General features: G+C 35.8%; 1 protein-coding gene across 1 annotated transcript in view; it reads right to left on the minus strand.

Moving 5' to 3' along the window:
* Positions 1 to 313: 313 nt before the first annotated feature.
* The window catches only part of PCDH17 (protocadherin 17), a 95,986-nt gene continuing 83,654 nt past the window's right edge, over positions 314 to 12,645 (minus strand). The window contains exon 4 of the mRNA XM_077855478.1: positions 314 to 5,029. Within this exon, the coding sequence (XP_077711604.1) occupies positions 4,347 to 5,029 (683 nt within the window). The 3' untranslated portion in view covers positions 314 to 4,346. The remainder of the gene's footprint in view (positions 5,030 to 12,645) is intronic.

Genomic DNA, 12,645 nt, shown 5'->3' on the forward strand with positions numbered 1-12,645 from the left:
TGGGTTCTTGTACTAAATTATTTTAAAACCAACTGTAGCTATAAAAAGCTGTAAACGCTTAGGCCATGACTCCATAGTGATTATTTGACTAGCCAACTTGTCGAAGCTGTCCGAGAGATTGTCAACCCATTCTTATTGAGAACCTAGTGACATTATTGTTAAATAAAGTTTTAAGAAATCTTACTTTACTGGTAAACAAATAACTTGCAAAATAGTCGTGATACCATAGTTGCTTTCCAAAATAATTATGATGAGGTACACAGAGTATAACACACCATTTCTGCGTTAATGAATTCAAGGGAAGCAACGCCACTATTAGTAATAGCTTTTTATTCGGAGTCCTCATTTTCCAGATAGGTCACATTAAACACAGCCATTAAACAATAGCGTTGAGATAAATCCATACAATGTATGCTGCTTTTGTTGTTGTCCTTGTTCACCAATTGCTTGGTGCAGCTAAGAACCTTATGGAGTGATGGGGCTGATACATGGGAATAGCCAACCTGCAAAACACTGAGGCCAGGAAAGTCAGACTTTAATCAGGTCTCATTCAATTATGTTTCAAATCAACACATCTTGATAGCCAAAACTCTCATTTGAATTAATGCTGTGATAAATGCTGCCTGTTGTCAAAAGAATATAATTAGACAATAACGAGTGGGCATATATTATGCCAGACCTCAGTCTACTTGTTGACCTCAGCAACTTCTACTCCATTAGGCAACAAACAGCTTTTAACCTAGTTCTAATAAAGCATATACTGCTCTATCGCTACATGACTTTTTTTTTTTTATGGTGTCATTTTTTTTTTAAATTGAGCACTGCCTAGATCCTTTAAAGGGAAGTCATGTTTTACAAGATCTCGGGAAAACGAAACAAAGTCAATTTCCCAACCAGGGATTCAATTAATTCATGGAGTAGTGAGCCAATCCTTGTATATTGCCTGTAATAAGGATAAGTATGTAAGGTTAAGAAATAATATGAAAGTATTCTTTAAAATTGCATGATATGTCTCTTTAATGTTTACTTTGGTATAGGTATAACTAACACTGATTCTCACTACTTTTAACTTTGATGAAAAGATCTTTTATTAACATTTAATGAAAAGATTGTTGTGTTACTGATTTTTTTTTAAGTTCACCAGTGAACAATTTGAGAACTTTTGACTTTCTTACAAAAATTTCTATAAATTCTTTTTCTGTGCTTGACTTCAGTTATGAAGGACCTAAAAGACAAAGTATTATCAAGTTATTCATTTTTGAACGTGTGGGATTTTTTTGAGGGGTTAGTTTTGGAGGACGTGACTTTTTCCACATTCTGAATTATGCTGAAACCCCTTGAAATATCACTGTTTGATCATATATCACCCCCCCAGAGCAAGTTGCTCCTTAGAGGGGTGATTTTGGCATCTCATAGACTTCCTTGGAAGCCAAGCACCAGAGGTCTGTGATAAAGGCAGTCGCCAGCCAAATGAACAAAGGCGAGATTCCCTCAACTCAACTACAAAACCTCAGAGTCCTGACTGCTGAATTACCACCAACTTGTAAATAAATAATCACTACTAAATACAGATAATGTGTTAAACAGCTAACACTAGTAAATCACCGGTGACAGAGAGCCTAAAGGTAAATCCCTCACACATTGGCACAACCAATTCTTAAAATCTTATAGTGTTTTAATGTCTTCAGACACATATAATAAATTGAACAATTGGTTACTCAGCGTTAAGAATGTTTTAAAAATAAAGCCTACTCTCTGTTGATTTCATTTACATACTGCCTTAGATTGTACTACGTGGCTATCTGTCTAGTAAGAGAGAGGCAACACTTGGTAAGACTAAATGGAAATTAGTTTTCCATCAAATTTCAGCTATCAAGCTAAATCAACCTGTAGTCTCCTGGCAAAAAATAACATCATATAACAGAGACAACACATTTCAGATACATAAATTGTCCAAAATATAGAGAGTCAATTAGGTTTCACGTGTACAAGATCCCTTCTTTTCTAATTTAAACATTTATGAGTAATAAAAACCAAGAGTAGCGCTTTGGAAAGGCTGTTACTAGGAACCAAATACAGTTCTCGAGAGAATAAGGCTGATGGGAGTTGTCCACTCTTCCCTTTCAAAGCAGTTTTGCAAACGAGGTACAGTCTAAATTCTTGACGGCATTTGACGGAAATATTTTCAGCTGAATTTTTCGAGGTTTAAAATTACAAAACTTAATTCAGTTCAATGTTTGTTTTTGCTTTTGCTTTTGTTTTAAATATAATGATTTTATGACATTTATGCTGTTTCTACACTGGCTTGGTGGCCAGAAAAGAAGGCACAGAATTCTCCACCAGTTTGCAAATAACGCATTTTTCTGCTCCAGTGCACAAACAGCCTTTATTTAACTCAGCACCACATTTTCTAAGGTATGGGCTGGAAACTGTTTGTCATGAAGCTGTAAAATGCCAAAAATTTTAAATGCTGAAGGAAAATGTCAATCAAGGCATTTTCCCATCTGCTGCTACTTCTGCAAGTGCTAATTTTGTTTTTCCCAATTCCTGAAATTTGAGGTTTCCTAGCCTCACATGGAAGTAAGTTTGAAACTTGCTAAATGTCACAAGAGAAGGTGTAAGCAAATGAAGGAATAGAAGGTGTATTGTTCTCAAAGGACACCAATAAAAAGAGGCTGAAGAGCATTGAGAAAAAGGAAAAACATTTTGTTAAGACCCAGACCTCTTGAGAAACACTACACAATGCAAGTAACCGGTTCTGGTGTCACACATGCATTAAAGCATTTTTTCATGGTTTTGAAATATAATGGGAACACACATCTTGAACCACTTAAGATACTTTTGAGAAACCAATCAACGTTATGATATCTACATAGGCAGAAGCTGGATGTTATTGAAAAAACGTGAAGAAGTTTCAGGTATCAGTACAAATGTAATTCTTGTGATTTAGCGTGACTTTAATAAAAGCTTCTACAAGGACTTGCACATAACCATGACTGACGGATGTATTTTTTGACCTTTCAGTTAGCTCCATCAGCTCACTCAAACACATTTTGAACAGATTATGTACTGTAGTACTTGGTAGACTATACATTAAACGAGAGACTTTGCTCTGAGGCACTGCTTCCCACACTCCATGGGGAAAAGGAAGCAGGAAAAAACAAAACTCATAGAGTTCGACAGCTACCGAGGCAACACTTGCCATTTACAATATAAGCCCAAATATTTTTGCAACACAACTATATATTAATTTAATAAAATACACAATATAGCTCTTATACACTCAACAATTTGGCTCATATGCACTGAATCTGCAATAAATCAATAAAAATATGTCATTTGATGTAAACACATTGAATCTTCTTACATTTGCACATTTAAATGGTCATATGATTTGTGTATGTCTAAGACATTTTCACTTTCCTGAGCTATTTTAGTGTCCACAAATGAATAAAACCTATCAATCATGTTAATTTCCTCTGAATATTAATCATTCCACGGTCACTATTTTTTTCAGGTCAAATTTAAAACATATCCATCATTATTTATACAGTTTGTTGGACACTAAAAAGCTGAAGAGGCATTTTAAACCTTTTAAAATTTCTTCTCCTTTAATGAAGTGAATTAGTCTATGTGTGTGCAGGACAAAATGGACTATATCTTTTTACATTTAACTTTTATACGACATGAAGTGTCTTACAAATGACCAAGTTTTTTTCTTTTTTTAAACTTTTTTCCGACTAATGATATGGAATGTTCTTTGTGTTTATATGTGTGGCAGGTAACTTTATACAGAAATGTTTACCACAAATATGTGTTAATGTTTGGTGTAGCTTGGACTACTGCAAGGTCTTTTCGGGATTTTAAGTAGAAGCCTGTGATGACTGCTAGAAATCCACCACAGATCACAAATTATGACCCTGCTTTGTATGGGGTTTATAGGTAAACAGTTAAGTCAGCATAAATCACGGAGGACAGTCTTAAGAGTGATCAGAAATACTTCTATTCTCACACTGCATACCTTCCTAACAGATTGTCAAAAGGTAACTCGCCTCCTCATCCTCCTTTTTCTTCTTTCTTTTCTCTTCTCTCTTTTTCTTTTCTCTTTCAGCATCATTAATTCTGTCCTAATATAAGTTTGGTCAAAACAAAACCATTGTTATCTCTGGAAAAGAAACAGCAGTGAAAAGAACATACTTGTGGGCACTTCAGATGTTCACTAAAAGCCTTAAAGCAGCATTGGTCTTTCTTCATCCCTGTAAAACGGGTTGTTCACCAGGAGGGATCATTTTTAAATCAACAGAAGAGACAAGAAAATGCCAATGCTTTTTTTTTTTTTTTTTTTTTCACTTTCTCACAGCCACAGGGTCATTTCCCCGGCAGTCCTGCAAAAGCTTATCAATTTCTCTCACGACTTCCTCTGCATCCACCGATTCTCTGCCCAGATCCCTGTTGGGGTGATCAAGCTGCTCAAGAACAGCGCCCATCTCGCTGGAATCCCGGCTGGCTCTAGAATGCACATCTGCAAAGACCCTTGCCATCTGATCAGAAGCCATGAACGGAGGGTCTCTTGGTTGCTTACTGGGTGACAGATACTGACTGTCAGTGGGCAAGTACTGGCTGCTTGCTTCGGCCAGGGCTCCTGGTTTTGCTTCGCAACCATCCAGAGAGCCTTTTGTTGAGGTGCAAGGCTCGATGCATGCCTTGGTGGGGCTGCTTGATGCTGAGGGGACCTCCTGGAGGAGAGGGCTCAGGGCACGTTTGGCTTTTAAATAAGGTTTAACATTGGCAATGAGAATAGTGTGCTCTCGCTTGTCTTTTCCAAATGTACAAAAAGTCTTTTTCCCAGTGGGGTTCACAGTTTCGTAAGTCTCAGTCTCAACATTAGCTTCAACTGTGGGTACAAAGAGATTTGTGCGGTAATCTGCATTTTCAGCCTGATTGGCTGCAGGGAACTGTGGCATCCAACACCTGTCAGAATGACCAAGCACTCGGCATTCATCTGTGCAATTAACACACTCTTCTGGTTCTGCAAAACAAAAGAGAAAACAGCAAATCCAATCATTAGGGTTGCTTTTAAATTTCTACTGAGGCTGCGATCAGCTCTCAGTGGGCTTGTTTGACCTCTGGTCTCTTAATTAAAAAGGAAAAGAAAACAATAATTAAAATATTTCAGGATGGTTGCATAAACCTGCTGGTTGAGACAATGGTTTTATTTAAGTCTATTCTCTAGATATTAATGAATTCCCATAGCCTGGGAAGAAGTAAAAAGTGGCCATTGGAGAATCATTCTCAGTGGAATAGAACATCACTGTAAACTAATCTCCTGGAGTATCAGTTAGTCTTTGTTCTGTATAACCCATCCTAGAAACAGTGAACTTCAAAAAGGATTACCAGGATTAATTTTTCAAATCAAATAATGGGGTAAAAACTAGATCACATACTTCCATAACAAGTCCTAAGCTGCTTTTTTTTTTTTTTTCATGTTTCATCCCTATTTTGCTTGTAATTGTTATTTTGGTGACAGTCATGAAATAAAAGGTTTCCTTAAAAAGCCTACTTTTCCTACTGAGAGGAACAAATGGAATTTTCAATCAGAATGTGTTATGAATAAACTTGTCAAAAAGTGTACATTCCTATTTTATTAGATATGGGCATAGATCATCAATCAGTTTTCTTCACTTCAGCTTTTTGTTTTTGGTGTAAGTAGGTGAAAATGGATTTAGTCAACAGATATAGTTCAGATGAATGACAACTCATGATTTCCTATTTTAAATGATAATGTTTTCTGTGAGAATGTTTGCTTCTCTCTTTTGCCAATAGGCATACAGAGAATCTAAATAAAGCCTTCTTTAATGATCCCTATTTCAAAGATGCTGAACAGAAAATAAGAAAGAAAATTCCTGCATTATGACAACAGCTGCATAATTCCACCACCCCAATATTTTAAACAATAACTTTGAACTACATCTTCCTAGTTGTCCCTTTCACCTACAAATGATTGTTTCCCTTTATGTTTAATGGTTCTTTTTAAATCAGAACTTTCTTTTTCCAGGAGAGGATATTTACAATTTACCTTTGTGTGATGGGAATAGAATTCCCTACACATTTAGAGACCTTTGGGATAGTCATTTAATTGATGTGAGAGGATCCCTTCAAATTCATAGTATCCAGTGCAAGGAAAAAATAGTCTATATGAAAGATATTTAAAATAGAAAGCACCAAATTTAAAACCACTGATAAATTTATACAGTTACTTTCTAAAGTCATATATAAAACCTGAGTTCATATTTAAAACACATAAATAATTCCTTATCCTAAAATAAAATAAAATAAACCACAACTTTATTTATCTCAAAAGGTAAAAGAATTTCTTATGAGATTAATTATTTTTTAGAAAGATATCAAAATGGTGTCTTGATAGAACCAAAGTACTATGGTATTTCATAGCATGTGTCATTCATATTTGTGAAATGTTAAAAATGTATTCAGGTATCTTGCCTCTATTTTAATTTTTCATGTTTTCAAAAAACATATTTACAGACGAATGAATGAAATATGTTGTTTATTATGTAATGGTGGCAGGAATGGTGAAAGATAGCCTCAAACTGAACTCAAATACTACCTGTCTTGGAAGATTATTAGGCAGATGGACACGAACAGCAGCAGAAAACTCTAGACATAGAAATTTGCTAGGAAGCCTTCCTATGTGGATTTAAAGTCGAGCAGAATTTTTTTAAAAAATGGATATCAGAAAATTTTAATATCAGGTATTTTTTTCTACGTATTGTGAATGAGAACCATAAATATAACCTCTACATGAGTGTTAGTCTGTGTTAGAAAATAAATATGTATCATTTCATTCAACCAATTTTATCCTCCAAAAATACAGTAGAAAACTTACTATCTATTTCATTACTTTTGTGTCTTTTAGAGCCATGACTTTTAAAAAATTCATTTACAACTCGTACATTCTCTTTGAAATATGCTAACATAGTTTTATATCTCAATATTGACTGGACTTCAATTTCAGCAACTTGGATAGCCTGGCACTGCATGAATTCAATATGAATTTAAGAAGAGACTGAAAGAGATAGAATAATGCAGATGTATGAAAGTATAAATCGACCTTGAATTTGAAACCATCAACATGAAATGATTGTTTGCATTTCACAGCTGAAAATCTGCAGCTTTTTACTTGACTCCTTTATGTCACGACCTAGGGAGCAAATTCTAAGTATTGATTATGATACATTATAAGCTCTTCACCTTCTGATTAGACTGTAATTTTGACGGTAGCAGTTCCCAGACAGAGAAGAAAATCTAATGGATACTCTTGTACAAGCAGCAGAAACTATGAGCAAAAAGTGAACTATTACTGCCAAGGGTCAAATAAGAATTTATGAGAAAGTGAAATTATTTCTGAAAGAACATAAATAAATAGATGAATAGGTAGGCACAAAAAAGAGACATAGGTAGTATGTAACGAATGACTACCCAGACATAAAAATAGACAAAATGAAAAACAGAAGAAAAAAAGAGGGAAGAAGGAAAGCTAAGTGAAGGGAAGGACAGAGGGGGAAGGGGCAGTTGTGCAGGAGGATTTCTGTCACATGTACCTTCTATTATGTATTTTTAAGATCCCCTCAATAAACCTCTCAATAAACCAAGTATGTATAATAAAAATAAAAATATCAGTGTGGAGTATTTTCTCAAGACCTAGAGCTACAAGGTAAATAATCTAACTTTTTCCTATACCTTAGGGAAAATGCATCTTGGAATAAGTAGGTTGAATTATATACCACACAAATGAAAAAGAAGCAAATTATATAGATTGCCGTTATTAGCATAGATTAGATATTTGTATTAGAAAACAAATTCAGAGGCTCCGGATAGAAGAAATCAAGGTAAACATAATTGATCCAAGATTCAGTTTCTTCCTCTGGACCAATCTGGATTTACAAAGAAATTATTTATCTGCATTTTCACCCTTTCCTCAATAAAACATGATTACCTTTTCACAGAAGGCACCCTTTGCCAAAATGATGGCATAACGCAAATGGTATGCAGATGAGAAACTAAGAGATAAGCATGCTTATATTGCAAAGAGAAAAACTGTTCTGAAGGCCAACAGCTGGAATTCTGGGCAGTTCTGCCTATAGGGAAAGTTTAGTGTCTCATTTTTAAAATGCATGATTCTTTGAAGGATCATGGAATAATATGATAAATTTGTATACTTGTTTAGTATTAGGAATTTTCTATACTCCTGGGCACCTGGGTGGCTCACTGGTTGAGTATGTACCTTTGGCTCAGGTCATGATCCCGGGGTCCTAGGTTCAAGTCCTGCATGGGGCTCCCTGCAAGGAGCCTGCTTCTCTCTCTGCCTGTGTCTCTGCTCCTCATGAATAAATAATTAAAATCTTAAAAAAAAAAGAATTTTCTATACTCCTATAGCTACATCTATAGCCACTATTACACAAGCTCTCAAAAAGAGGGATCTAAACACAGTCATATTATTTTAACTTTTCATCTTAATTATATAATATTTTTTCAAAAGATATAAAGTCACTCAAATGACTATAGTACTTGCAATTCAGTTGTACAATAAACCACACATGCAGACACACATATAGATCTTTATTTGCATGTGTGTGTGCACGTGTGTGTGTTTTAACACATGTGTAAAAAATTGAACTTTCTCTGGGATATAGTCCAAACAAAATCTTAAATGTATAACCAATGTATTCCTGAAAATTTACTATCTGTAGTTGTCTTAAGAGAAATACAGATGAATCAATAAAATGCACAAGAAAGTTCTATACTCATAGTTTAGGAGATAACATGAATACATATAAAACACACACACAGACACATATATATACACACATTTTTAAATATAAAACATTACAAACATAATGTATACATATAGGTATTTATATTTTTATTTAAAATCTCCAAAATTTTAATTTCTCTTTGCCCTACAACTGTAGGTATGAAATCCATGATTGGACTAACAACTTGGCTACCCCTGATTTTAGAATATTATGTAATTCAAATTGTTTTAGGCATAAATGCCTGAAATCTACGTATTCATATTTGCTGACATATCTGGAAGCTCTCTCTCTTTTTAACCTAGACTAGCATTTTACTAACTTAATCTTAGCGATATTCTGCAAGCAACTGTTGGGTGCCAAACTACACCTTCAAAGGAACTGTCATTGCGGAAGTTACATCTCTGTGAGGAAAGAAAATATTTAGGTAAAACATCAAACTACCTGCTCTTAAATTATTGGGTTTTAGCAATCTTCCACAAAGGTGTCCATAGCTTAATGTTCCCACTGTGATTCTCACGTTGTAACTAAGGTCCCTGTATCGCTAGGGGTGCATAGCCATCTCAGCAGTGGGTAAAAGGTGCCAAAGATTACTATGTATAAGATTAAAATTTGAAGCCAAGACACCATTTAAACTAGAAAGGACTAATAAAGATTCAGGGAGCCTTTGGTAAACATGATTATTTTGGGAAAAGTCAAGGGAACCAATCCTTGTGTGTTATGGCTTTAGTGGTGTTCACTGCAAAGGGAACATGTCAAGGAGTCAGTCTCCATAAAATGTCTTGGTCCTGAGTAGATCTATATATTTATTCTAGTCTCTCTCATCTCAAGCAGGAATTTATCACAAATCAGAAATTAAGCTTATTTTCCCAGTCTTCAAAGCACTATGCCACATTACCCAAACAGAGATACTTGGCAACTAATTTGTTACTACTTAGGGAGATATTAGAAAACATAAAAGGATTTCCTCCCCTAGTTTCAACTAGCTTGCTGCCTCGGGAGCCCACATATTTGTACAAAAACATGCATATAGTTTCTCGCATAAGAGTTTCACATATGCGTCTGATTTATTTTTTTTTTTATGATACAGAAATAAATGTCTGTGTCATAAAAATCCAGAAACCAAAATCCCCTGAGTCAAGGTATCAATGAGAAGGTTCTAAAATGCTGTGGCCATGGGGTAAGGGCATTTGAGAGAGAGAGAGAGAGAGAGAGAGAGAGAGAGAGAGAGAGTTTTCTTTGCTTTTTGACTGTCAACAAAATGGTTTTATTTCTGCTTTGTAAACAGCTTTAAATAGGAAGAGTTTTTATTCTCTTAGTGTGGTGGTTGCTACTGTTTCTAACAGCATCTTAAAATTAGAGTTGTTTCCAAGTAGACAACTCTATAAATGGAAGTCCATTTTTTATTTGTTCTCATTTTTCTTTTTTATTTCTAATTTACCTTCTTTCACCAACGTAAGCTTTCATAACACCTAATTAGCTGTCTGGAAAAGCAGAGACCAGGCACCCATCTCTATTTATGGCTGGCACTGGGGTTTTGGAGATTAACTCTACAGAATCTAAACTAGGTACCCATCACAGACCAGCAAAAATGACAAGCCAAGACCTTCGACTGGCAGTTTCTGTGTATCAGTTTTCTCCTGAAGGGTTTCACTGTTTCAGAACAGCTTGTTTTCGCTGTCTTTTTCTGTTCTTCAGCACACACACTCAGTTTCACACATGCACACACACTCCCTTATGAGTGCGACAAATTACAATTTAATCCAAATATATTCTAACATATCAGATACAAAGGATCGATGCTAAAATAGAAATCTCATCAGAATACAGTCCAACGGATCCCTAATAAAATGTTCCTTTCAGTGGGTTGACATGATTCACAAAGTCCTGTGAGCTGACACTTTTCTAACATAAACAATCCTTTCTTTTTTTTGGCGGTGGGTTATTATTCACTTACTTTCCTTTACCATCCTGTAAACTCCCTATACTTGTTGGGGTGATGGGGTGAATTATTCCGCATACATGGCATCTTAATCTACATTCATTCAAATTATTTTCATTTATGATTTCTATGTCCCATTTACTAGCCTCTTAGTTAAAAATAAACCTTCTGATTTTGCTCTGACTATGAGAGGGGTAAAAATTTCACTTTCAATCTTATTTCTAGAGACAGCTTTGGAAAGTTGTCTCCAAATTTTTTTTTCCCTGTGTCAGAACAAGAAAGAAAAGAATACATTACAATTTTATCACATGCTTTTCTTTTTTTTTTTTTTTTCTGCTACTGTTCACATGACTGCCAGGCTTAATTTTAGTACAATTTTTAATAAGCTTGGTGCATCCCTCGTGCTCGGAAGAAAAGGAAAAGGTTAGGGAAAATGTGGTATCAGAAAACTAACCACTTTGACTGAGTGATCTTTCATCTATTGCATTGTATTTCCCCTGCTTCTTGTGCACAGGAACATACTGTTTTACGAATCGAGGAACATACACAAATACGTACAGGCAGGATGTGTTTTTGCCTCTTTTACTTTTTTAATGTAAGGGGGACCATGTATCTCATTATAATATGCCAATGCTCATTTTATGAAGATGCCTGTTTACGTGTTGGCAGCAATACCTGATTAAACCCTGGGTATACAACTCCAGAAACTTAAATACTTCCTGATAATTGGCTGTAAGGAATCAGAAGGTGGAAACATAGTTCACATAATAAAAAACCTCTGAGACAAACACATATAGTTTTAGGTTGATCCACTGGCAATAGGGCTTCTAGACTGTGCCTCAGTTGTGCAATACCACTCTGCCTGCTTTTGATAGGTGGAGAGCATATTTTGAAGAGGAAGTTATTATAACACCATCAAATAGTCAAACCGTGGCAGCTTTGAAGTAGCAATCCTCTAGCGTGCACCTGCATTGCACAATGCCTCCCAATGTACTGCCACGGTTGCATTCAGACACCAGAAACCACTGGCCTATATCATATTCAACTGCATCCAATTGCAGCTGGGTATCTGGAGCACTTGGAGCCCCTGCACTTATTATTCAGTGCACCTGCACGCCTTCAGGGATGGTTTTAAGTGTTTGTGACCCCTTGGACATAATAGCACGTCTACCAGAGTGAATTCTCTGGCATATATACTGACAACACACAGATAACGCTCCGAGATGAAGAAGACTTACATTAAATGGAGACTTCAGTTAAGGAATGAAAGCAAAAGGATATAAGGAGATTTGCTATGCAAGCATCAAAAATATTTTAAAAACGAGACTTCAGAGCATGCATTGGGAATCCATAGCACAAACCTAATTGTGTGCCCTGGTACACTGCTCTGGGATTAGCCTTCAGTTTTTAGCTATCCTCTTCCCCTCAATCCCATAGTGTAGGTGCAGCCATCACCTGGGGGAGCAGCAGATGCTTGGAAGCGAAGGCACGGATAAATGTGGGCCATCTCTGTCTTAACTTAGGCTGAGGAGAACTGGCTCTGAAGCTGGATACTATACTATACTAATGAAACAAACTTTGTTTTTTGTTTTTGTTTTTTGAGAAAAGGACCCTGACAGAGTCTCTTAAGGAGAAACAATACGACACTAATGTGCCAGCAGAGAAAAGACAGCTCAAATTCAGTGACAATTTTAGATGTGTACAGTTCAGTAGTTAGTTTAAAGAAGTTATACTTAAGCATTCACAAGAATGAATAAAACACCAACTTTGTGCTTCGAAGGCATTGGAGATTTTCAAGCAAAGGCATCTTGAATAGAATGTTGTAGAACAGTAAGGTTGTGTCCAGAAAAGGTTGGTAGTACGTAAAACTAT

This window comes from Canis aureus, chromosome 17 (assembly GCF_053574225.1).
Source record: "Canis aureus isolate CA01 chromosome 17, VMU_Caureus_v.1.0, whole genome shotgun sequence".
Lineage (NCBI taxonomy): Eukaryota > Metazoa > Chordata > Mammalia > Carnivora > Canidae > Canis > Canis aureus.